The sequence below is a fragment of the Acanthochromis polyacanthus genome, chromosome 6 (genome assembly GCF_021347895.1).
Source record: "Acanthochromis polyacanthus isolate Apoly-LR-REF ecotype Palm Island chromosome 6, KAUST_Apoly_ChrSc, whole genome shotgun sequence".
Classification (NCBI taxonomy): Eukaryota; Metazoa; Chordata; class Actinopteri; family Pomacentridae; genus Acanthochromis; species Acanthochromis polyacanthus.
Genome location: NC_067118.1, coordinates 25,790,280 through 25,815,744, shown reverse-complemented (window position 1 = coordinate 25,815,744; position 25,465 = coordinate 25,790,280). Strand labels below are relative to the sequence as shown.

Here is a 25,465-nt window from a genome sequence, read left to right as displayed (position 1 = left end):
TGTAACGCTCTATCACACCTTCATGACAGCTCTTTTTTTTAGCAGCAAGCGAGGAAATGATGTAATGGAACAGCTCATATACCATGACACAATGTGTTCATTATCATTTCTGAAATTTAAGAAAAACAGAAGTTACAGGCACTGAGGAAACAGAACCACACCCAAACTGGCTTGACATTTTCAGTTGCTGACTCTTAACGGAAACATAGATACAGCTACTGTCTGCCAGCAACAGAACCTGGAAAGAAAGTAGATCCATGTTCTCACTGCTCATGCCAATAGTAATGGAAATTTACTTTTCTGAAATGAATCATGATTAATTTCATTTGGCAACTTTACAAGAATTTACAAAAAAAGACTATTTCATATGAAAGTGAGAGCAGATGTCAACAGATTAATGTTAATTAATTCAACATATAAAATGTTCAATTAGTAATAGAAGCAGCACAGTTAGTGAAATTTAGATCATCTGAGGATAGTGAATACATATCAAGCAGCTGTGGTACAAGAACACCTTTATCTAACAATCCAATCACTGGTGAATCAGTACTCCTGAGTATAACTACACTGTAAAAGCAAATCAACACTCCAAGCAACTCTGTAAAAAGTTTATGAAAAAGCGCAACCCAGGAAATGGATACGAGAGAATTTCCAATTCATTGAATATCTCTTGGAGTACAGTTAAATCTATCAGGCAGAAATGGAAGGAATATGAGGCGTGTGTAAATCTGCCTAGAGCATGCTGTCCTCAAAAATTAGATACCGACTACTGGGGGAGGCCACCAAGACCCCTATGACTCCTCTGAAGAAAGTATATACTTTAGTGACTGAGATGGGAGAGACTGTGCATACTGCAACCGTTGCCTGTTCTTCACCCGTCAAAACCTTATGAGAGAGTGGCACAGAAAGACGTAGTTTAAAAATAAGTCAGTAAATGTCTTTATTTCTCCAGAAAGCATGTGAAGGAATGTGAAGGAATGTGAAATCAACTTTAAAGATATTCTTTGGTCTAATGAGATCAAATTGGAGCTTTTTGTCCACCAGATTAGATGCCATGAAAGCACACCATGTCCACCGTGGGTTAGGGTTAGGGTTATGTGGGGATGCTTCTCGACAGCAGCCCTGCAGGGGGTTGTAAAAGTAGAGGGTAAAAATGAACGCAGAAAAGTATAGATCAACCCTGTGTGACTTGGGAAAATAATTTTTTACCAGCAAGACAATTACTTGGGGCATGCAGGCAAAACTACCTAGAAATGGTTTAAAGACAACAAGGTATATGTTTTGGGAAAGGTGCATCTACTAAATAGTGACTTAAATGGCTCGAATACTTATGCAGTCTACTGCTTTACATTCGATTCGTTTTAATTAATTGGCATTACGTCTTGTTTTCACATGACATGAAAGAGTTCCTTTGGTAAATTGTGTCAAAATACCAACTTGAATTAAGTGATATGATTCAGTGTTGAAAAGCAATAAAAAGGGAAATCTTCCAAGTAGAGCAAGTATTTTTTATAGGCACCGTTTGTGTTGCTGATACTGCCATAATGATGTCAGCATACATTTAGTCAATGCCAACCCAGTACACTACACTGTCATCAAACTGGATATTTGTCACTTTCCCAAGCAGCTTTCTTCCTTCTTCTATTATGACAGACATGTGGGTGTTTGGGTAACACCTTCTGAATGCAATAAAATATCAAATGTGTTTCTATGGTTTGGACATATTTTGCAAATAACTGAATACATGCCACTCGGTTTCATAGGTCATCTTCAATCAGAAATCCTCTTTATGTTGGTTTACCACAAAGCCACTAGATGTCACTGTCTTACTAATGCAGCATACATCTGTTGAATGCTGCAGTTTCTTATTATAATGTCTTCATTATTGGTCATTTCTCAACATGTGACCTTCGACTCAGTTTCTCTAGAATATAATGCAAGTTTCATTATTTTAATTCACTCTTTAACATTAGACTTGCTATATAATTAAAGGAAGTCCTGTATGCGTGACTGATTACCAAAGTTCCTTTAAACAGAGCTCAAAAAGCCTACCAAGTGAAAACAGACACGGTAGAAACTGCATACCCATTTAACAAAATGGAAGGATAAAAGAAAGCTTATCCAATTTGACTTTTCCAAAATAATTTATGGGATAGAATTTAATCTTAAATGCAAAAATACAACTATATACATAAAGTAGGTAAATGAAGATCTTTAAGAGACAGTACGTTTCCTGACACTCCCATGAGACTGAACAACTACAAAAACTACACAACCATCAGGAACATGTTTTTCTTCAATCAGTAAAAATGCTCTGAAAAACACCAACAAAACAACAAAAACTAACTGAAATGCATTTAGTCTTGATGCCATATAATGCTTAACACTACACTTAATACAGGAATATTAAGTGTAATATGCCAATTAAAATGTGAATAAGCCTAATTTAGGTGCATTTACTCACGACTTTATAAGCTAGGTCACATTTTAACATGTTGTCCTCCATTAGAGAGAAAAAAACAGTTCATGTATTGTCAGTGAGAATACCACAAAAATGTGAAATAAACACTGTATAAAAGGCTATGGATATTTCCAGATGGTAAACAAATACAAAGAGAAGAGTGTCTGTGTTTCATTGGTCATGAAGCAAGACAAAATTCACATTATTAAATTAGTTTTTTGGCTCCTCGTCTGTCCTTCTGATCCTGTGAAGAGCACTATCCATTCATCCATTATCTACACACCGCTTAATCCTTTAGTTTCTGATTCTTTTGTTCAGACATTAGGTGAACAGACACAGATGCTAAATACCTTACTTGACAGTTCTGGCGAACACTCTCGCCTTCCTCAAGTAAGGTATTTAACATCTATATCTATTCACCTAATAGCTGAACAAAAGAATCAGAAGCTAAAATATCAACAAGAAGACATGATGAACGTTTTTGAGCGACCGTTTAATCCTCATTAGGGTCATAGAGGGGCTGGAGACTATCCCAGCTGACTTAGGGTGAAGGCAGGGGAAACCTGGACAGGTCGCTAGTCTATCACAGGGCTATACAGACAGACAAACAATCACACCTATGGACAATTTGGAGTCACCAATTAACCTGAGCATGTTTTTGGACTGTGGGAGGAAGCCAGACTACCCTGAAAAAACCCACACATGCACAGGGAAGAGAGATCCCAGGGAGGCCGGGACACAAACCGGGGATCTTCTAGCTGCAAGACAAAAGTGCTAACCACCAAGCCACTGTGCTGCCCCCTGAAGAACACTAGCTTTATCTATTTCCACCCTCCCAGAGTGCGTCCACTGGGGTCATCTTACTGCCCACTAAACAAAGTCCTCCATTGCAGACATGACATCTCATGATAGCGTGGTTGTTAATTATCATATACACATACAATTCATACCTTTGTGCCATTTTCCTGTCTTCATAGTCCCCAAAAAGACGACTGGTTAATGCACACAATGAGGCAAAGATCACATTTGTGCGCCATCAATACACCTGCACACAAGTTTTTAGAAACACTCAACCGTTTATGTCCTACACAGAAAATTATTTTTTTTAAAAACAGATTACATAAATGCTTACACAGATAAATGCTAAAGTTGCATGATGAAACATAAACTGTTTAATGTTAGGTAATCTCATGAAGCATCGCCACTAAAATAGAAAGAGAAATTACTGTGTAGATTAAACAGAACATCTCTGACACTGACACATTATCAAATAACTTATCAGGAGTGTGGAACTAAAAAGACTTGCACTGTGTGAGACTTCAGCAACAAAAACAGGCCTCTGGTCATTAGTTCTGTATTCAGTGATGATGGTAATATTCTGTGAGTGGACATTTTGAGTGTCAAATAAAATATCACCAAAAAACAATGACTTTTTGAGTTCCACTCTACCCCTCAAACATTAATATGAGAAAATAGATAGATCAACATGCTACTGTATTGATTTAAACTTAGGAATAGGAACATGATTTAACATATATTCATGATTTCGCCAGGAGGTTGTGAAAAGTTGAAGCAAAGCCAACAACCCATGCGTTGCGCAATATTCATACTGTAATTACATATTAGACCCTCTTTTGACCACAGTTCACTCTCACCACAGCTGAGAATAATCACCTTTTATCAAAGCACCCTGACCAAAAACAACCACAAAACCAGCATTACAGAGGCTGATGGCTTCCAAAGAACCGCCACTGTGAACTAACGTCTCTGAGCCAGATGACGATGTTGCCTGAAACGAACTTTCTTTCTCCTCTTGACACGTTTTCTGTGTCTTGTTTTTATACACTGAAGAACTGCAGACAGAATTATCAGCAGGGATGCAAAAGAACTCCAGCGCAGCAATGAATACCAGAGTGGCAGCCCGCACCATGTCCTGAAAAACAAAGACGTTACACATTTTCAGACAATAAACACTTCTAATATTACATCTATGAGAGTGAGTAAAAAGCAGCATATAGTCTAACCTTCGGAAAAACGGATTGTGATCAGTCTGATTGATCGGTAAAGTCAGGTTCCTTGTGGCTGAGTGGACTGTTTTGATGGGTTGGCAGGTAGACAGAGGTGTTGGTTGGACTGTGGTTGTGCTCATTCTGTCTGCACAATCGTAAATGGGTTGGCCTGATGATAAAAAAAAAAGAAGACGTTACAACTACATTCATTACATTCTCACTTCCTATAAGTAGGATTTTTCAGATTTTGAATGTATATATTTTTGTATCTAAAATATAATTAAGAATTTTTTCCTATTTTGTAATTCATAGTGCACGTTGTAAAGTATTTTGAAAGAATCAGTAAAATCTTGCAAACACAGGCTTCATAGAAGTCATCCTTCTAAATTACTAAAGCGCGTCTGTTCTTACCCTGAATCTTAACCACATAGATGCAGCTGCTGTCTGCAGACAACAGAACCTGGACAGAGACAAGATCACTCTTCTCACTGTTAATGTCATTGCTGGCAACACAGTAATATTCACTGTCTTTTTCTACTAAACTGCAGTGGAGGCTCAAGTCTGACGACTGGTACAGCAGGATGTCTTTGAGGTACCAGGCGTATTGAATGCCAGTGCCCCCTTCACTACCACAGCGTACGGTCACTGACTTCCCCCAACATGTCGACCTGTCTGCCAGAGAGCTCAAAGGCCAGAGTCTGGGTTTAGACACTGGAACTGACACAAAGAAAGAAGGAAAATATTAAAATCATTCAGCTTGGCAGAATTCAGCAAATGTCCAAATGCAGCTCAGACACGCTGCTGTTACTGTCAGACATTTTCCAAGCTATGCATTATAAGAGTCTGCTTTATTCTTACCTTGAGTGACAACCACGGAAACTGAAGTCATGATGTCAGCATAGATTTTGTCAATCCCAACCCAGTACACTCCACTGTCATCAAACTGGAGATTTGTCACTTTCACAAACAACCCTCTTGTTCTTGCATCTATTATTTGAGTTCTATGTGTGTTTTTTGTTTTGGCAGCACTTTTTGAATCCACCAAAATCTCACAAGTATTTCTGGAGTCCCCTCGGCACCAGTACTTTTTGCTGTAGAGAAATTGGTTTGTATCATACGTGCAGATGAGGATGAATTCACCTCCAATATGTGCTCTGATGTCTCCTTTGTCACACTGAAGCTGAAGACTTGCTGAAAGACAAGTGAAGTCTAATTATTAGAAATTAGAAAATTATTGCTTTAGGTCGGTTGACTGTCAACAATTCAAACATGAACTGTTCCCCAATATGCACTATTAGTTAAAGTAAAAACAAAAGCAAAACGATGGGTGTCATGCAAAAACCTAATCTAAATTGAAAGTGCAAGTGAGCTTCAGGAAAAACCCATGCATGCATGTGGATAATAACTTTTACACCTGAAAAGACTTTCCTACCTTTTTTCCCCCTCATTTAGAGCAAATATTTCCATGTCAGGAATATTAATACGTAAAAATGTTTGTTTTAAATGTTAAAATAGAATTTTCGCAAATAGAGAACAATTCCATAATCTGAGAATAAACCATGAAAATAAATTTATTTTTAACATTTATGTCTACAAAATATTTTACTATAAAAAAAAAGAGTCAAAGATTAAATTAACAAAAATATATTTCTAATGTATTTCTGTGTGTGATGGCTACTTAAGCATGAATTTCCAGATTATTTACATTGGATTAAAGATTTTCTCTTTTCAGTTTTCACTCATTCATGAAGTCAAGAATAAACACGTAATATCAGACAGTTAGCTGAGTGTTGAAATAGATATTTGCTCAAAAGTTAAATCAAACAGAAACGATTTATTATTGTTTCAGGAAAAAAAGATTGAGAATTTTATATTTAGCAATTTTTTTTATCATCGTTAATAGAAATTGAAAACTACAGTCTACTCACCATGAAAAAGCAAAACCAGACAGAGTACCCTCATTTTGATGAGAAACGCCACAGTGTGACAGGTAAAGAACAACAATCAGCACTCAGGAAGCTGCAGTCACCACAGTCCACCTCTGCAGCTTCCTGTAGATGCTCTGTAGGTTACAATAGCAGGTTACATCAACAGCGTTCTTTTTTTTTTTTATCGTTGCATCTGTAATATTACATGTCTAATTTAAGTTTTAATCAGTTAACTTTCCAGCCATTACTGACATTCAGAGTAGCAGTGAAATTGCATTTAGCAATTAGCTTTACGTAGCTGAAGAAGAATTTTGCAAACAAGTGTCTTCTTAAATGAATATACTGTAATTTGTTGAATTCTTACACAAAACAGAAAGATGATTCCGATTGTTAGTAGAAGTTGTAAAGCGCATCTCACTCACCACGAAAAAATGAAGTCAGACACAGTGTCTTCATTTTGATTGAATGTGTGAAATGTTAAGAGCAACAATCATCACTCAGGAAGCTGTAAAGGTGGACTGTGGTGATGGCAGCTTCCTGTGGGTGCCGCAGGCTACATCTGTGCTTTGACTCGGTGTTTTCCTTTGAGCACAGAAATTTAAGCCATATACTGATTACAGGTTGTATGATTGCAAACGCCACTTAAAATTTACAGATTTTTGTCACTTTCTAAAGTAAATTTTGAAAATGACAACACACCTTAGTTTGACTCGCTCTGACTGTCATTTCAGAGGATCAACAACTGTCAGATTGTCTTTTTTTCACATCTAATACAACAAAAAGATGACTTGGACATATAGTAATAATAAATTTTATTGTAAGGCACCTTTCTTGGCACTCAAGGACACCACACAGACATATACATATATATATATACATACATACACAAAATACACACAAACAGTTAAAACAAGTAAAACCAATACAAAACACTGAGCAATTGGTGTTAGATGGAATAGGCAGTTTTATACAGATGTGCTTGGAAGTTTTTATGTTGGTTTACCACAAAGCCACTAGATGTCACCAGATTAGTAATGTAGCTTATAACACCTGTTGAACGCTGCAATGCATGTTTAGACTGTCTTGGTCATAAATCACATGAGAAGACACACTTCTGAATGTAATCGATGCAGAATTAGTAACTTCTTCACACATGATCTGCACGTCAACTCCTTCAGTAAGTATACATATCACTATTCTTGTTCATTTTCTTTTTAATGCTAAGCTTGCTACACACACACACACACACACACACACACACACACACACACACACACACACACACACACACACACACACACACACACACACACACACACACACACACACACACACACACACACACACACACACACACACACACACACACACACACACACACACACACACACACACACACACACACTCTAAAGGAAAGTCTTGCATGGGTGACTGATTACCTTAGTTTCTTTAAACGGAGCTCCTCCCACTGCTCTTTAAAGTCTTCTTGGTGGAAAATGAAAAAGAAATGGAGCTTCATACCCTTTAAACAAATTACAATAAGTTGATTGAGTTTGAACAGTTTCACCAACAAATTTGTGTGATGCTGTTTTGTCTTGAATTGGGGGGGGGAATGGCAACTGTTTACATAAAGTGGGTAAATGAAAACCTTCCAGAGACAGGACAGGTTAGTGCTGACACAGTAAGTGAGACTGAGTATATCAGGACTTGCAGGATTCTCAGACATGCTCTCAGTTCACCACTCCTTCTGCCTCAGCCTCCATCCCTGCTCATCCTTCCTCCACTCCTCTTGTGTGTCCTGAATGCTGTCCAACAGGCTCGACCGCCTGCACTGCCTGCAACTGACTTTGGATAGGATCAGCTGTTTGTGTCTGCCTATATGCATAAATGTGTGGCCCACTGTTTCTGTGGGTGTTTCCCTGACATTCTCTCTGCAACACTTTCATGCAATCAAACACTCGAGTGACTTTAGGACCCAGTGAGAGACAGGGGGCGCGGCAATATTTTTAATCTGACCACAGAACCTGTTAGCTTACTCTTGCTTCCTCTAAGACAAATCATTCGTTCCCTCACAATAGTTCCTTGATGTGAGAGTGAGCAATAGAGAAGTGCTCCGTGTAGCAGCAGCAGCAGAAGTGCCACAGCCCTGGACTTAAACTGTGACAGCTCTACTCCATGACCTGTGGACCAGGACCTTTGTGTCCTGACATGCCTGTGAAAGGTGTCCAATCCCAGGCAGTGTACAGCCAGCAATGGAGCAGCAGGCCTGGATACTGAGGGGCTTCCTGGCTCAGCTGGAGAGACAGGAGGCTGTTGACAAGGGGGCACTGAATGGCATTGCTGGGGAGTTTGCGGTGAGTCATCTGTCATGTTCCTTTCTTTATTAAAGCACTGTTTTGAGCTTCTAAGTGGAGGAAGTCTCAACATAGATGGCACTTCCCCTGTGATTTTCATTACCACATGATTGCAAACCATGTAAAACATATTATCGTTGTTGATACTGAATGAATTGACAGTAAGCAGAGTGAAAATGAAAGCTCGCAGTGTTCTAGACTTTCAGATCTGTACAGAAGACTTTATGTTCAGGGAAGTACCATACTGCTATTGTATTAACGCCATTTTTGTGCTTCCTCTTTGCGCCGATGCTTGTCAAGGAGGATACATCAACGAGGAAGACTCATAGGCAAATGCAGAAACTTTTATCAACTAACAATGACTAGCACTAGCAACAAGCACATCATGTATACACACACACACACACACACACACACACACCCACGTACACGCACAACACACACACACAAATCTTCATTAGAAGTTTTAAGCCTCAGGATGACATCACCTATGGGCTGCTACCATGGTGATGAGTGACATGCCAGTGCCGAAGGACAGCGGCATGTGCTTCAAATGCAACCCTCCTGCTGTCATACTGCTACCACCACAAGCGCTGCAGAGGAAGGGGTCTATTGCATCACTTCCCTTAAGGACAAAAAGCGCTCTGTGGTGTTCGAAACGCAGATGGTCCATGAGGCCTTTAACAGACTTTTTGGAACTGTGAGAACTGGCCTCTGAACAAAAAGGCCAGTGTCTCAACAACTGAAGGCATGAGTTTAGCTTGTGTCAGACGTTCTGAGTCAATTTAGGCTGCAAATCCTTGGAGTTTATGAGGCATCGTGTCAGCTTCAAGCTAAATGAGTCATAAAGCCTTCATCTGGGCTTGAATCACATAAAAAGTGACCATGTTGACATGTGATTTGCCCATTTAAATGGTTGTATTTCTATAGCGCTTTTTTATCCAAAGCACTTTACATGATACATCACACTCACCCATTCACACACTGATGGCGGAAGCTGCCATGCAAGGCGCTAACCACGACCCACCAGGAGCAATTAGGGGTTAGGTATCTTGCTCAGGGACACCTCGACATGAGCACGACGGGACGAGGATCAAACCGGCAATCTTCCAGTTACAAGACGGCCACTCTACCCACTGATCCATGCTGCCCCATTTTTGTGACACACTTGGAAGTTTTCCCCTTTTTTTTGCTTTTCAACATTGAATCATGGTCAGTTATCAATTCAGCTTTTTGGACAAGAATTTATAAAAGACGAAAGACAAAAAAGCGTAAAAATAGTAACTGCATAAGTACCCCCCCCAATTATCAGTTGAATTGAGATCTGATCTCGAGAATCATCCCCACATCGTGACGCTACCACCACCGTGCTTTGTGCTGGGCACGCTGTGTTTTATGCTAATGTGCAGTGTTTGCTGTCTGCCACATACTATCAAGCCCAATGGCCGAAAAGCTCAATTTTGATCTCATCAGACTCACAAACTGTCCTTCAGTTGACTTCAGAGCTTCCACATGCCTTCTATTGAACTGCGGTTGAGACTTAGTAAGAAATTCTTCCAACAGAGGCTCAATAGTGACGATGGAGATTAAACATAACCTCTCTGACACAATCTCAACAAGACAGAACATTAAGACTCCTTTGTGTGGGTAGTGTACATCAGCAGTGTACAACTGATCTGAAAAGAGTTGCACTTTGTGTGATACTCTGTAACCAAAAAGTCAGTTGACATTTGCTTATCAAGGAATTATGACAAAAATGCCATGAAGCGGGTCTAACATTTCTCTTGTGTTTTTCAGAGGTTGAAAAATCAGTCAACGAAGTATCGCACTGACAAGACCTACCCCACAAAGACAGCAGAAAAACAGGAAAACATCAAGAAGAACCGATACAAGGACATTCTACCCTGTAAGCTTTACTCAGTACACATTTATAGAAATTGCATTTCTGCTTTCAATCATGATAATTATCTCTGAGTCTACATTTAGGCAGTTTAGACAAGTGTTAGATTTCTCTTTCTGAGTTACCACCATACCCCATGAAACATAAATACTGAAAAATACAGATAAATAAATAAATAAATAGTTTGCATGATGCTAATAGCAATAATGGCGCTCAATCACATTTCAGGTGTATGATAGCCTTCACTGCGGTACAGATGACCTAAAAAACATGTTATGAAATGACATACTGGTATAGTGTTGGGTTAGATTAGTATAATGATTCGAGTGTGACTACAGATGTTGATAAACTATATTTATCTGATTCGATTAATTTGATCAGCATTACTATTTTGTAATAAAAAAGCATCCTACATGTATTGTCATTGGACAATGTTGAAATATAGTATACAGTTATAACAAATAAATATATGTGCATATATAGTATAATAATATGTATTCATTTTGCTTTTATTCTTATGTTTTCTCATTATTTTATCATAAGGTTGTGAAAAGCTACAACACAATCACGAGTGCTGAGTTCTGTGACATGCTTTGACTACATATTGCTCTTCCTTTAGTTGACCACAGCAGAGTAAAGCTCACTCTCACCACAGCTAAAAATGACACAGACTACATCAACGCCAGTTTCATCAAGGTAAACGCCCAGCCAGACTTCTTTTGTTCTCAATACATTCTGAGACAGTTCTGCAAAGTTCGAATAAAATTTACCAAAAAATGTCTCAGAATGTTGTTACAGGTAGAATACATTTCTCTGAAGGCATGTTTGGTCATGACATTGTAAGAATGTAACCCCAACATTCTTAAGACGTGTTTTAAATGTTGCATTGATTTTCTCCCTTTTTGTTGTCATGTAACATTTATACTTTTAATTGTTCATTGAAGATTAAACTAGAACATTTTCTTTGAAACATTATGACTATTTGTAACTACTGTTGGCCAGAGTTGTGTGAACATTGCCTGCGAGCTGGGCTGACAGTGTCACTGCAATAACTATCACTACATCAATCACATTGTATAAGCAGCACCTACACACATACATATATATAATTACTATATATAGCTACTATGCAAATGTATGAACGTCCTCTGTGCTCCTAAGAATAAGCTTTGTTCTGTGTACAGGGAGTGTCGGGTTCCAGGGCTTACATTGCTACTCAGGGTCCTCTGCCACACACAGTAGTGGACTTCCTGAGGATGCTTTGGGAATACAACATACAGGTACCACTCAACTGTGGACACAGCCATGTTGTTCTCAGGCCAAGTAGAATGCTTTAAAATGATAATCATGGCTACATGCACTGAGGTAAAAAGGTCTCCGTGTTATATTTTGGTACATTACATCTCCTATTGTCTTTTTTGACTCTAGGTCGTAGTGATGGCCTGTCGAGAATTTGAGATGGGGAAGGTAACGCTTTCTTTATATGCTATATATATATATATATATATATATATATAAATATGCCTGTATATCGTGTTTAACTCAGTGTGATTGCGTAAACCATTTTTATTATATCACTGTGAGTGTTGGTCTGATGTGCATCTTGAAGGCCATTTTGTTGAGTTTGCATATGGGTGTAAAAACGTGAAATTTACATTTAAACTGTGAAAAACAGAGTGGTTTCTTTACCCTTTGTTTTTTTTGTTTCTTTACATTTTTTTAGAAAAAATGTGAGGTCTACTGGCCTCAGAAACAACAGGAGTCATTTGTTTGCGAACCTTTTACAGTTAACTGTGTGAGTATTTTTGCTCTTACGCTTCCTACTTTGACATGTTCCTGGAACATATGCTGTAATTATAATTTCATGCTACCTATTTAATATTGAACACATTCACATTGGCTCATATCTTTGTACAGGTCTCTGAGGAAAATAAAGGAGACTATCTGTCAAGGACGTTAAGGTTGACTTACCGCAACGTAAGCACTGTTTATAGATGATGATCAGATGATGTTTTGTTTACTGCTACAAAGATGGAAGGCAGTTGTTGAAATTTCCTACTGGACATCTTTCACACAGGTTTACTAATTCATGTAAATGGTTACATATGATAACCCATATGATAGTAAAAGGTACACTAAATGTATTTGTCTACTTTTTATTTTTGCAGTCTAGTCGAACTCTGAAGCAGCTTCACTATGTCAACTGGCCAGATCATGGTGTCCCAGACTCCATCCCTCCCATTCTAGACATGTTGAATGAGATGCGTTCCCATCAAGCCCATGATGACATCCCTATTTGTATCCACTGCAGGTCAGTCATTCCTTTAGAACTTGAATTTGTTGAACAATTTTTTTTTTTACCTCAAAGAAGTATATGTTTAATTCTAAAAAAAAAAAAAAAAAAAAAAATCTGTATAAAACAAAAAGTCCTTGATCCAATTCAATCATCTCCATCATCAACAAAGCAAAAGGCCTGAATTGACAGTTAAATAGCTTCCTCGGTGATAACAACATCCACAGCAAATATTGATTTGACTTTCAAAACCACACAGAGAAAATCACAGCACAGAAGGGCCTTCAGAAAAGTCTGAAATGACCTCAGAAAAGTGTTGATGTTACGAAATGCTTTTGTCATGGTGTTAACAAAATTATTTTATACTTTTAGACACATGAAAGGATTTATTCTTCATTTCTCTAAAAGGATGTTAGCGGTTTTCACACTTATCTAACTGGGAGGCAGTTTTTTCATTTGTCTGAGTTGGTAAACATGCTTCATTTACTTATTATATTCCACGTGGTGTCCCACAGGGCTCCGAACCCGTTCCACTGGCGATTTGCGTTTGTTTTCAACCCAATCCATGGTCTTTTCCTCGACCTATTTTGATGCATAAACTTAAAGCTGCAGCAGGTGGAAATCTGGAAAAAGCAACAAACTAACAAAGAAAATATGCTTGACACAATGGCAAACTGTAGTTACACAGTACAAGCCACTGAAATGAATGAGTTTCAAAGAACAGTGGTGCAGTTGTGGTATTCAGTGTGAAAGGGCCATCAGAGGGCCATTCAGAGACGCTTTCTGATTTATGGACAAAAGAAAGAAACTAGTGGAATCTCTTAATATTTTCTGGGTCTATAGACAAACTGGGGACACATAAAAATGCTTAAAAAGCTATGAAATTGGAAATTTGCAAGTCATGGTGCTTTTAAAATTTTTAGAAATGGGATTTGGACTCCTGTTTCATTCTGAGTTTGATGAGATCAGTTCCTGTTTGGGACATCCCGTTTGGCATTTTTGCGAACTACCAAACATCAGGCAAGCCATAAACATCTGAAGATCATATGACTGAAAATCACCCGTCATCTAGTCTGTGGATTTCTGCCCTGAATTATCAACCCGTGGTTTGTGTACCTTTTGCGTGGGCTAGGACAATCATGTTTATATGTCATCAATTTTGCTATGACCTGTGGACAAGTCCTTCAGAGAACTCTGTAGCTGGAGTGCAAAATAGCATCAAAAAATTGATATTAGTGCCTGCATGCACTAAATGGTTTAACAGTAGGATAGCCCAAAGTCCACATGCACTGAGAATGTGGTTCAAAGTCAATGGTTCCATCAGTGTGGAGATTGTTTTTGGGCCAACATTAATTTGGGGCTTCCACCAGGATTCCCAACCTCTCGTGAAAAAGTTCTCCACCTGACTCATCAAATCACTACATTCTGTTCTCACCATGGATCTATACTTTTATTTACACCATCTCATCTAATCAAAAGTCAAGTAACAAAGGGTGACTAAAATCACACTGAAGTGTAAATATACACCAGCGAGCCGCAACATTATGACCACTGACAGGTGAAGTGAATGACATCGATCCTATTGGTACGATGTGGAGTTTTGCAAGAAAACCTCAGATTCTGGCATCTGTGTTGATGAGACTTAGACACACAAATAAAAGTTGTCCCAGAACAAGCACACTCTTTCATGCAAATGGAAATCCGAAATGTCACTGGCCTACTCCTGAAGGAAAACGCACCTCCCCACATTGCAAAAACATAAAACAATCAGGAACAACAAGATGCTGATTTTACCTCCAAACTTCCAAGACCCTATTTTGATCAAGCATCAACAGGATGCAGTGGAACAAGTTTGATTCACAGATGCTCCACTGCACAACTCAGAGTACCCAAAGGATCCACTGCCAACATCCTGGTGCCAGACACCATTGGACACCCTGAGAGGTCCTCTGGACTGTTTTTGACCACATAAGAGGGACAAACACAATATTAGGCAGGTGGTCATAATGTTATGCCTGTAACATTAAAATGAATTGTTCCAAATACGAATCATACTGGCTTAGTGTTTGGTAATATACACCACCAGCCCACCCCTCCTAATGCAGAACGATGTAGTTTTTAAGGGCAAGGGTACTTTGATGAGGATACAAGCCAAAGAACATCAGAGGCATGTCAAAATTGTGCGGAATTTATTGTGAATACATTTTGCACTGTGGACCAACAAAGCTATTAGACATTTTGGTGTGAAACTACATTGAGGTTTTTCATATTCTCACTGTTCATGCTCCCAACTGGCCAGATAATTTCAACATCATGGTGCATTTTCCTAAATAAGCAAACTTTCCTAGCTATGCAGATGATGTTTGACTCACTGCTTAAAGAACATTACAAGCTGGGTGACATCACTTTGTGAAAACAAGTTAGCATAAACTAACAGACAGAGGTCTACGGAACTTTTTTACAATACAGGTTGTGTCAGACTCTAAAAGCTTTGAGACTGACATTATAAGTTCAGACAAAGATTTTAGAAACCACACAAATATGTCACTAAGGTAACATGTTTACATTTGTAAGAAAAAGTCAGATCTTATCTTCCGCTTTCTCGTGCAAAAAAAAAAAACTGTCACTAATTATAGCTATTGCATTTTTCTTTTATCTGGAACTGTGAACAGACTTCAGGGTGTGCAAAGAGTCTTGACTAGCAAATCACACCTAGCTTAGCACCATCAAGCTTTGAAAATGCAGCTTCATTTTCTGCTTGGTTTCATTGCATTTTAGAACTGCTTCATAATGTTTGCTTGCCATTTTTAATCAGTTGAACTATTTTGACAGTTTAAATATATTTTTTGGTTGAACAGTGTACTATAAAAATGAAACTTATCTTTATTGTTATTAGAATAAATTGCTACATGTTTTTGTTGTTGTTTTTTATACAGTATCACAAGTAGAAATTGCAACAATGTATGAAATTTGTCTTCTGTTCCGGTGTATGAAAACTCTAAAGCAAGCACAGATCACAGAAACGTTGCACTTCTGGTTTTGATTGACTAGTTGCTATGGGAGCAAAGCGTTGTGGGCAGCGTGTACATGCCCCCCTGCATTAGGTCTGAGACGTTTGGCCCCTCCTCTCTTTCTTCTCGACAGGAAATGTGTACAGGCGGTTAGCCAACGACCCACTAGGTCTGAAAGCACATGTGTGGGCATTTCCCCTCAGTTTTTCCAACGCTTACACTATTTACATTTACATTGTATTGAAAATTCCACTTAGTCAGACTCAAGTATTGCCACCTGCATCAGACAGCCAGACAGCTGCATGTATTTGTGTTCTGTGCTTGATTAGAAGTATTTCTTTTCATGAATCAATGTGAAACTATTGAACCACGAGCCTACTAACCTTTTGAGGGTATCAAATTGAAGCAGCTGTAGAGGAGTACTTGAGATGAGAAGATATGTGTAGCTCAGTTTGGAGACTTTTCAAATTGCTTCTCGTCACAGTGGGTTTTGTTTTTCTTACTCAGTTTAGTAAGATTTAAATTTGAAACAGTTGTTTTTACAAACATGGATGATGCGTGGACTCAACTCTTAGGACATTCAACTACTTAGTCTAATGCTTGGTTTTACACAATTATGTTATTTCTAAGTGTAATGAAGTGCATATTTTCTTTTAGTTTTGTCTCTTCCCTGAAAATTTATGTCATAGTTTATTTGTGGCTGCAATTTACACATTATGTAACCGTTTAAAGGCGGTAGAAAAATGCGGTTTCAAAACTTGCCACATCTTTCTGAAGGCGATGCGTCAAAAATGGAATGTTGAGTCAGTGGCAGATCCAACCTACATGTCAGACAGTCACTCCACTGCTGAGGGAGTTCACCAACACACAGCTGCTGAAAAGGCTCCTGTCAGTGATGTTTCACTCGAAAAAGCATCTTGTGACTCAAACTGTCATGCTTTGAGTTTACCATCTTGTATTCATAATATTATCTTTCTAAGCTGTTCTCACCAAGTCAAGTTATTCAACTGAGATAAGCCCTTTTAAGAGGATTAATCAAGGACCTTAAATGACTTATTAGCATTTGTGCAAACCGGCTAAGAGCACCGGATGGGTGACATTCTTGCAATGGAGAGCAATGAGTGCAAGAAAACAGACAATCATGTCATCATGTCTTATGAATTCCATCACTTCTCTGTGCCTAATAATTGTAATAATAATTGGTCAGAATGTGAGTTTATGCTGCTGTGATTCCAGTGCTGGTTGTGGTAGAACAGGAGCCCTCTGTGCCATCGATTACACCTGGAATCTCCTCATGAAACAGGTAGATACTATTTTCTGTACATCATTTTCTCATAATGCGTTTTTAACTGCAAAAATATCCTAATTACATTCTGCTCTTTCTGTCCTCATTTACAGATGATCACTTCAGATTTCAGTATCTACAGTTTAGTTGAAAACATGAGAACCCAGAGGCCCTCTTTGGTTCAAACCAAGGTGCTCGCTTTTTTCTTTCAAACAAATGTTCCAGCAAACAAACCCACATTTCGAGCCGTTCTTAATGTCAGTTGTTTCCTTCTGCCAAAGCTCTTTTGATGATTTGTGTTTCATGCGTCATAGCCCAGGGCCATGTCACCTATTATAGTATTCTGATGCCGTTGTTTCACCTCAGGAACAATACGAGCTGGTCTACAGAACCATCAAGCTACTGTTTGAGAGATATTTGCAGTCCATGGATGCACAGACCTGCCAGAATGAGGTGAGCGACTATAGGAACACACCTTTGTGAAAGAGCCAGAGTAAACAGAAACAGTGGAAATGCATAAGCGCACACCAACATGAAGTGAGAAGCATAACCGTGACTATCAACAGAAGCATCAGATGTGGCAGGCTCTCTTGTGGTTTCGGTTGCATTATTATAGATGAGTGGAAAATCATCAAACTAGGGGCTTAAGCCTGCGTCAGTAACGCTCGTTAACAAGGTAGTCATTTGTTCGACATTTACTCGTATAATTTACAGTTTTGCCCTCACTCACTGTAAAAGTTAAACAAGCAGAATCTACATATCTTATACATTTATATACAAATTGTCTTCATTCATCAAATCCTGTTCACAAACTCTCCTCCTTTAAACTGGCCAGGTGACAATGGTCCAGTCTGCTGCCATCACTGACAGCGAGTTATGTGACCCTGAAGAGTTTGATTTGATGCCACAGTTCCAGCACCTGCTCGACGAGGAGAGGGAAGCTCTACCACAGCACTTCACTCCTTTGCCCTCTGCTTCAGAAAATCTCATTGCGTTGAAAAGCAAGGACTTGCAGTGGGACCAGCAACAGTGGCACCTACTCCAGACCCTTCCTAAGGATCTGGCTATGTTCCAGGAACTCAGTGAGGGACCCAGGACCTCACCTAAACTGGTGGATACAAGCCCAAGAGCTCCTTTCATCGAGGAGAGGATACAGGAGAACAATGACATACCATCACTGAACCCTCCTCCTTCACAAGCTGTGGCTACAGCCATTTGTCTGATGGTGGAGGACCCCTACTTTGACACTCCTGTGAGCTCCCCTTTGTCAGAGGAAGCACCTATACACCCCACAGAAGACTCCAAACAGTGGACAGTTAGTCCCATCTTCAGCTTACCTTCATTGATTCTGAATGACCAGACTCTGGAGCTTAACTCTACTACCTCAGGTAAACGGTCATCTCCCTGCATGTGTTAGTCTCAACATAAGCAGCGCAGACAACAACAGTACAACTTAGTTTTTACCTGGACTTTGCAGGTACTACTAAAGCTCATTCTGGTGAGGAGATGCCTCCTCCACTACCTGAACGAACCCCAGAATCCTATGTGCTGGCGGTGGATGCAGGTTGGTGCAAGTCTGGAATAGGAGCCATCAGTCTAAGATTTACTGCACATTATGACCATACTGCACACATCAAAGCAAGCACACATGTCTCTGTAGTTATATTAATCTTGATAAAAACATATCCTAAAAGTTACAACATGTTTTGATTCTGTCTTTTAGCGGCCTCAGATCCCATTGAAAGGTTATCGGTTATTATTCCACCCAATGCTGCAGCTGCGGCTGTCAGGGAGTTGGGAGGTAAGAAAAGTTAAATGGAAAATATTATCTTAAACTATTAGATATGGTCAGTGCTGCTTTTCTGACAGTGTCACCTCTCTGAAAATGGCCAACGCCATTATTTTTCCAAATGTCTGCACTAAATGTCATTAAAGAAGGATAGCAAACATCTCTTTTCTTTTTGGACCAAAATTGATCACATTATGTTTAAATGCTGGTGATACTAACCACATGTAATGTCAAACTCTGATACTGGTTTCCATATTCCTAGGCAGCCCTCCATCACCTGTCCCCCCGCTTCCAGAGAGAACCCCAGAATCATATGAGTTGGCTGTTGATCAAGGTGACTAAATAACATTACAAATCTGAAATGTTCAGCGATTTAGCAAAAAAACATATATTTATTTGAATATTTAATGATTAATTGATTATTTTTATCTTTCAGCTCCTGTGGAGCAAAAGTCAGAGGTCACACCAACAGTAAATCTGAGCAGATTAGGATTGTCTTCTGAATGGTGCGGGGCCTCAAAGCTAGCTGCCACTAGTTATGAGGAAGAGACGAAACCTTTTGTGAGGAGTAAGGTACTGTGAGAATGAATTCTCTTCTTTTGCAGATTTATATACTTGAGTTTTCACATAATTTGTGCCGATAAAGTCATCATCTGGGTCAGTATTCATCAAACTTTTCATTCACCTTCTCATTCAGTGGTTTTGATTGAATTGTTTCCTACATTGTAGATTAATACTGAAGACAGGGAAACTATAAAAGAACACATATGGCATTATGTTGTAAAGAAAAAAGCGTTAATACTCAGTATTAATGTACAATGTCGTAAAAAAAAAAAAAAAAATCACATTGAATGAGAAGGTGTGCCCAAGGTTTTGACTGTTTGTGTATATATTTTATTTTTAATTTCACTGTTATCCTGCAAAACACTTATGTGTTTTTTTTACTTTTTGTATCTGCAACACTTAACAAGTAAAATAAGCAACAATAAAAAGGTATTCATAACGTAGAATACACATACACATATTTTCCGTGATCGCAGCAAAAAGACAAACAAACTGGAGGAGAAGCTTCTGCTGGCAGAAGACATCAGTGAATTTATGTAAATTAAATGATATATTGTGTGATTGTTGTGAGTTTACACTTCTAAGAAATGCAGTATAAAAGAAAATACAGTACTCCCAACATCCACTAAAATTGCCGTGTCCGGAATATTCTGAAGAAAGCATGTGCTTACCTCTGCTGCTAACAAAGAATTGCTCTTACCAAATTTTGAAGACCTCTGGACCTCCTCAAGTGTATTTTAAGTGACCCGGAATTTGAAAAATAGCTTTTATTCTTGCCTAAATTATCTAGTTTGTCATGTAATTACAGCAGCTATAAATCAAGGTGGTAAGTGCAGACTATTGAAAATGTTTCCTCTCTCATGCACGAGGCTCAACTACTTACAGGTGTTCTTGATGGGCTCATTCACACCCTAAGAGGTCAGGTCACATGTGGGTGTTTGGTCACAACTGTGCTGGTAGTCAGGATGAGATGAGCCAAGGCTGAAAGGAAGTGTCTTCCGTCCTCTACATAAAAGTGTACTGCTGATTGTTACCCTCCTGACTTGTTAAATGGTTGTTTTGTAAAGATCTGTGCATTCCTCACTGCACCTGACTTCTTGTATAGCATTGGTCTGAATGTGAGGTCTTGAGGAAGGACAAGCTTTTCTGGCTAGCTTTATTCCTAAGTTTTAAAGTTTGAGTACAACTGAAGGACTTCTACTTTTACCTTCCACCTCAGTTAAATAAAAATAATTTTCTTTACAAAGAGCCAAACCCCACAAATTGTAATTCTTACAATAATCATAATTATTTGTAATTTATAGAGCATTTTTCAAAATCAAGGTTACAAAGTGCTTTACAAGGCAGGAAAATTAAAGAAGTCCTAAAACTCTCAGAATGTAAAAGACATAAAAACACAGCATTGTGTATCAAAAGTGTGCTTGAAGAGGTAAAGCACTTTATTCAACAAAATAGAAGACAGTTCTAAGAAGATAAAAACTCAAGTGAATTCAAGAAATGCTGTTCGATGTTAGTATGTTTTAAGGAGAAACTGAAAAGAGATTCAGCCAACCTACTTAACCTCCTGAAGTGAGAACTCAAATGTTAGATTTAAACATCTATAGCTAACTTCACATTTGCATATGTAGCAGTTCTGAAACATTTCTGCAGATAACAGAAAAGACACTTCTCTTTCTTACAGAGTCTGAGAGCAAAAATGACCTTCACAGGTAAGATGCTAACAATATAAAAATTAGAAAATAACCAATCCAGCTAACATTGTAGTAAATTATGATATGCAATTATTAAATTTGGAATTTCTTGACATCTTATTTAGACACTGAAACACATGCAATCATTTCAGTTGTACGGTATTTTTGTTACAGCTCTAGTACCAACAAAATACTGTGATCTCGCACCAAACACGACCTCAAACTTCCACCACTGCTCTGTGCCAGTGGACCCAGTGACTCCTCCACAGCCTCTTCAAAGTAAGCTCACCAGGCTGAACTCTGAAACTTTCATTTTTGCTTTGAAATCATGCAACGCAACGAGCGTGTCCTAATAATAAGTTTGAAGTTAGTGTTGAATGTATTTTATTGTGCAGCTGAGGATAGACTGACACCCCCCATTCCAGAGAGAACCCCAGAATCCTTCGTTCTCACCACAGAAGAGAGTCAGTATATCATCACCTGCTTAAACAGGAAAACAGATCTTGCATAGATGTAGTTGTTATCTAAATGAAGCCCTAATCTGTGTGATTTTTGCTCTTTTCAGTTCATGAGAAAACCCTCCTTTGCCCACGGGCCTTAGAAGCGACAAAGTCCTTACCGAGGGTGGGCATGTCGTCTGAGTGGGATGGCACCTCTCAGCCCAAGAACTTATTTGATGCTGTAATGAGCAGGAGCAAGGTAATAATGATAAAACAGGTGAATCCTGCCCTGTGGCTCAGGGCATTGTTCTGAAAACAGATACTAACAGACTCAGTTTTTAAACCCCTCAGTGTCACTTGCATTAGTGATTAACATGCTAAGTCTTTTAAGACATCAACATTTTTTCCTTCAAATGTATCCCTCAGAGTGTTCGAGCTAAAGGTCCAAGACAAGGTAAGCTCTGTAATCTCCTGAACCATGACACCATGCTTTCACATTACCTGACCTTGTCGTTTAAATATAACATTGGCAAAATACTGTATGTGTTTATACATTTGCCATATGTAATGAAGGAACATGTCACCTAGTGCAGTGGAGTGGCTCATTGCTGAGATTTTACCAGTGGAGGTCTGTGGATCAGTTCAGTTTTGTTCTGCTAAACCTGCTTTGTCCTGTGGAGTGTCATAGGGATATTGGAGCCTACGGCATCTATAAAGTGTTCACCCCTGTTGAATATTTTGCTTTTCAACACTGAATTATAGTAATTTTGCCAAGCTTTTTTTGGACAAGAAATTAAATTAAAGACTCTTTCGTGTCAAAGTGAAAACTGATTTCTACAAGGTAATGTAAATTAATTATAAACATCATAAGTAAAATATGTGATTGCTTAATTTCTCATCTCCTTTAAGGTTACTTACCAAATTCGATCCATGCGTAGACATATGGTGTTAGACGCCAAGACATCTGTGACTCCTCCGAGGGGTTAAGCTTTATGGGAGGGTGACAAAGAGAAAGACATTGTTAAAAAAAAAGCTCAGATTAAATCTTGACAAGCATCCAGAAGGCATGTGGAGACTCTGAAGTCCACTAGAAGTAGATTCTTTGGTTTGATGACACCAAAACTGAGCTAGATGTTATATCTGGTGGACGCCAACCATGGCCCATTACTACAAGCACACCATCCCCATTGTTAAGCATGGTGGTGGCAGCATCATGAAGTGGGGATGCTTCATCGCGGCAGGCCCTGACAAGCTTCAAACAGTAGAGGGTAGAAAAAAAGTAGCAAAGTATTGGGAAATCCTAGAGGGCAACATGTTGCAGTCAGCAAGAAAACAGCTGCTTGGGAGTAGATTTGTTTCCAAGCAAGACAATAATCCAAAGCATACAGCCGAAGATACAGAGAAGTGGTTTAAAAACAACAAATTGACTGATTTGGGGTGGCCGAGTCAGAGACCAGACCTCAATCCAACTGAGACTTTGTAGCTGGATTTGTAAAGAGCTGTTCGCGAACAATCCTGTGCAACCCTACAGTTACACTAAGAGGAATGGCATAAAGTTACAGTGCCCAGATGTGTAAGGCTGATTGAGAGCTATCCTTACATTCTAAATGTGGCCAAAGGTGCATTTACTGAATGTTGACTTAAAGGGAGTGAATACTTATGCATATGCTCATTTTACCTATTATATGTTTGATTAATTAACATAACTTTGTAGAAGTCAGTTTTGATTTTTACATTAAAGAGATTGTTGTTGTTTTTTGTAAATTAACACCCAGTTTAGAATCTAAATGGATTTACTGGGTTTACACATATCCTTGAAAGTATCAGTTTAGGTCAGTCACCAAGTGGTTTTATTGACTGTAATCCTCCAGTTTAATACATTTTGTCATTGGTGGTGAAAGGCTGCATTGTGCTGCTTGTTGGGTACACACAACGGCATGCTGGTTACTGTACAAAGAAAATGTTGAAGTAAATATATTCACCACAGGGAGGCACCCTATACCAAAGCAAGAAATATAAGCATGACAGGAAAAATTCAAGGTCTGCTGTTAATGATTCTTCTAAGTGACTGTTTCTACACTGGGGGTACTTTATCATAGTGTTTCTCGTGCAGTATCCTTCACCGCAGCAGAGCAGCTCGCTACACCTCCTGTGGTCACAGCTGAAGGAGGAAGTGGTGAGTCGCTTCAGATATTAAAGACAATCCGCACGACACAGTAGCCTCTCTCACACATACTGTTATTAATTGACACACATATGCTTGGTATGGAGTCTATATAAGACTGCACAATAAAGCTAACTACTCTTGATCAGAAACTTTTGATGTGAGAACATCAGTTTAGAAACAGGTCCTCCTCGTGTTAAATACAAATCATTTAAGTTCGCTTTCTGTTTCTGTGTTCATTACCACCAGTGGAACAACATGATGTGAACCGCAGACCCTCCTTGAACGCTGAGATGTCAGGAAACAAATCAGACAAAAGCACTGACAAGGGCATGTCTAGAACAAAGGTAGCACAAGAACCGCGTACATCTAGTTACTAGTTACACACACTGTGATGTATAGCAGGCTAAACTTTTGTTTGTTCCCTTTGTCCAGAGTCTGAAATTTTTTAGACACAAACCAAAACGTAAGTGAAGCTAATTTAACTATTTGTCAATAAATGTGCTCTTATCATTAATAAAAAAGTAGGACTAATGACTGTAAAATACATTCTCAGCTAAAACAGCACCTCCACCTCCTCCTGCTCAACCTGGAGCTCCATCCCAATCAAACAGCGCCTCATCTTCAGTGTTCAAATTTGGTGGGCTCACGCAATAATGTGCCATTAATATATGATACAAAATTGCATATGATATACATGACACCATTTTTCATCTTCCACAGGATTTGGGAACCGTTTTGGGAAACCAAAAGGCCCCAGGACTTATCCAGAGACCTGGGTCTGAGGCAGTCACTTATTTCCAAATATCATGAGTGGAGCTGCTAATGATGGTCAAAATGATACATTGCATTAGTCATATGATCGCTCCCAGTAGACCTGAAAAGCACTGAAAGTTGCCTCTCTTTGTCTCAGGAAGAACTAACCATCCAAAGGACCACAGTAGCGCACCCAGCAGAGAACAAACAACAAGCCCCTTGTTACCTGCTTTGATCCATTATGTACAATTTATGAACCGAGGCTGATTTTAATTAGCGACATGGGCTTCATCAAACAACACGGACAGCCACCCAGACCAGTGACTTGAACGTTTGAAAACTCAGGAGTCTCAACCTCTTCAAATATTTGCCTGCAGAAGTGGTCAGCCTGCAGTGAGAGTGTTTTACACTTCTTGTTTTAATGCTCAACGCGATGCTGTTAAGCTTGGTGTACGAGGAATATATTTAGACATGTATTTGTGTGCCTTTGTGCTTCAGCATGAAAAAAGAAAACGGGTATAGGATTGCTTCGATTTCATCATCACGTCAGTTTTTCTGTTATAAAGACAACAGACTTTACATCACTCACTGTACCATGCGTGTCACACGTCAACCCGTATATTTAAAAGCATCAACAGCACCTTGAACTGTTGTCTTCAGGTACAGAGAATGTAATGTATATTGAATATGCATGTGATGGAACGGTACAGTTAAACTGTATAACATACACTGGTTACACATGAAATTATTTATTAAAAAATACTGAAAGTCAATGCATTCTAATAGTGTTTTTTTTTTCTGCTTAACAAGACTCAATCAC

The 25,465-nt window shown here is 38.9% G+C and overlaps 2 protein-coding genes across 5 annotated transcripts; one reads left to right on the top strand and one right to left on the bottom strand.

The window, feature by feature from the left end:
- Positions 1-2,064: 2,064 nt before the first annotated feature.
- LOC110951913 (uncharacterized) lies at positions 2,065-7,112 on the bottom strand. The gene is made up of 5 exons (XM_051949193.1): positions 6,399-7,112; positions 5,329-5,661; positions 4,882-5,187; positions 4,486-4,639; positions 2,065-4,394 (listed from the first exon to the last, which is right to left on the bottom strand). Exons 1-5 carry the CDS (start codon positions 6,430-6,432, stop codon positions 4,220-4,222), a joined length of 1,002 nt encoding a protein of 333 aa, XP_051805153.1. The 5' UTR covers positions 6,433-7,112; the 3' UTR covers positions 2,065-4,219.
- Positions 7,113-7,841: 729 nt separating this feature from the next.
- ptpn22 (protein tyrosine phosphatase non-receptor type 22) lies at positions 7,842-25,418 on the top strand. 4 transcript variants are annotated; one of them, XM_051949171.1, is made up of 27 exons: positions 7,842-8,752; positions 10,550-10,658; positions 11,272-11,348; positions 11,837-11,932; positions 12,081-12,119; positions 12,376-12,447; positions 12,570-12,629; positions 12,821-12,963; positions 17,193-17,259; positions 17,355-17,432; positions 17,608-17,694; positions 18,077-18,629; positions 18,719-18,805; positions 18,965-19,042; positions 19,293-19,364; positions 19,467-19,603; positions 21,276-21,303; positions 21,460-21,564; positions 21,681-21,749; positions 21,851-21,984; positions 22,152-22,179; positions 23,854-23,901; positions 24,139-24,236; positions 24,325-24,355; positions 24,446-24,529; positions 24,613-24,668; positions 24,803-25,418. In XM_051949171.1, exons 1-27 carry the CDS (start codon positions 8,651-8,653, stop codon positions 24,878-24,880), a joined length of 2,616 nt encoding a protein of 871 aa, XP_051805131.1. In that variant the 5' UTR covers positions 7,842-8,650; the 3' UTR covers positions 24,881-25,418. The 4 variants fall into 4 exon arrangements, with proteins under 4 accessions (XP_051805131.1, XP_022050898.1, XP_022050899.1 ...); XM_022195206.2 differs by having other exon boundaries at positions 7,843-8,752; positions 23,839-23,901; XM_022195207.2 differs by having other exon boundaries at positions 7,843-8,752; positions 23,839-23,901; positions 24,613-24,720.
- Positions 25,419-25,465: the final 47 nt, after the last annotated feature.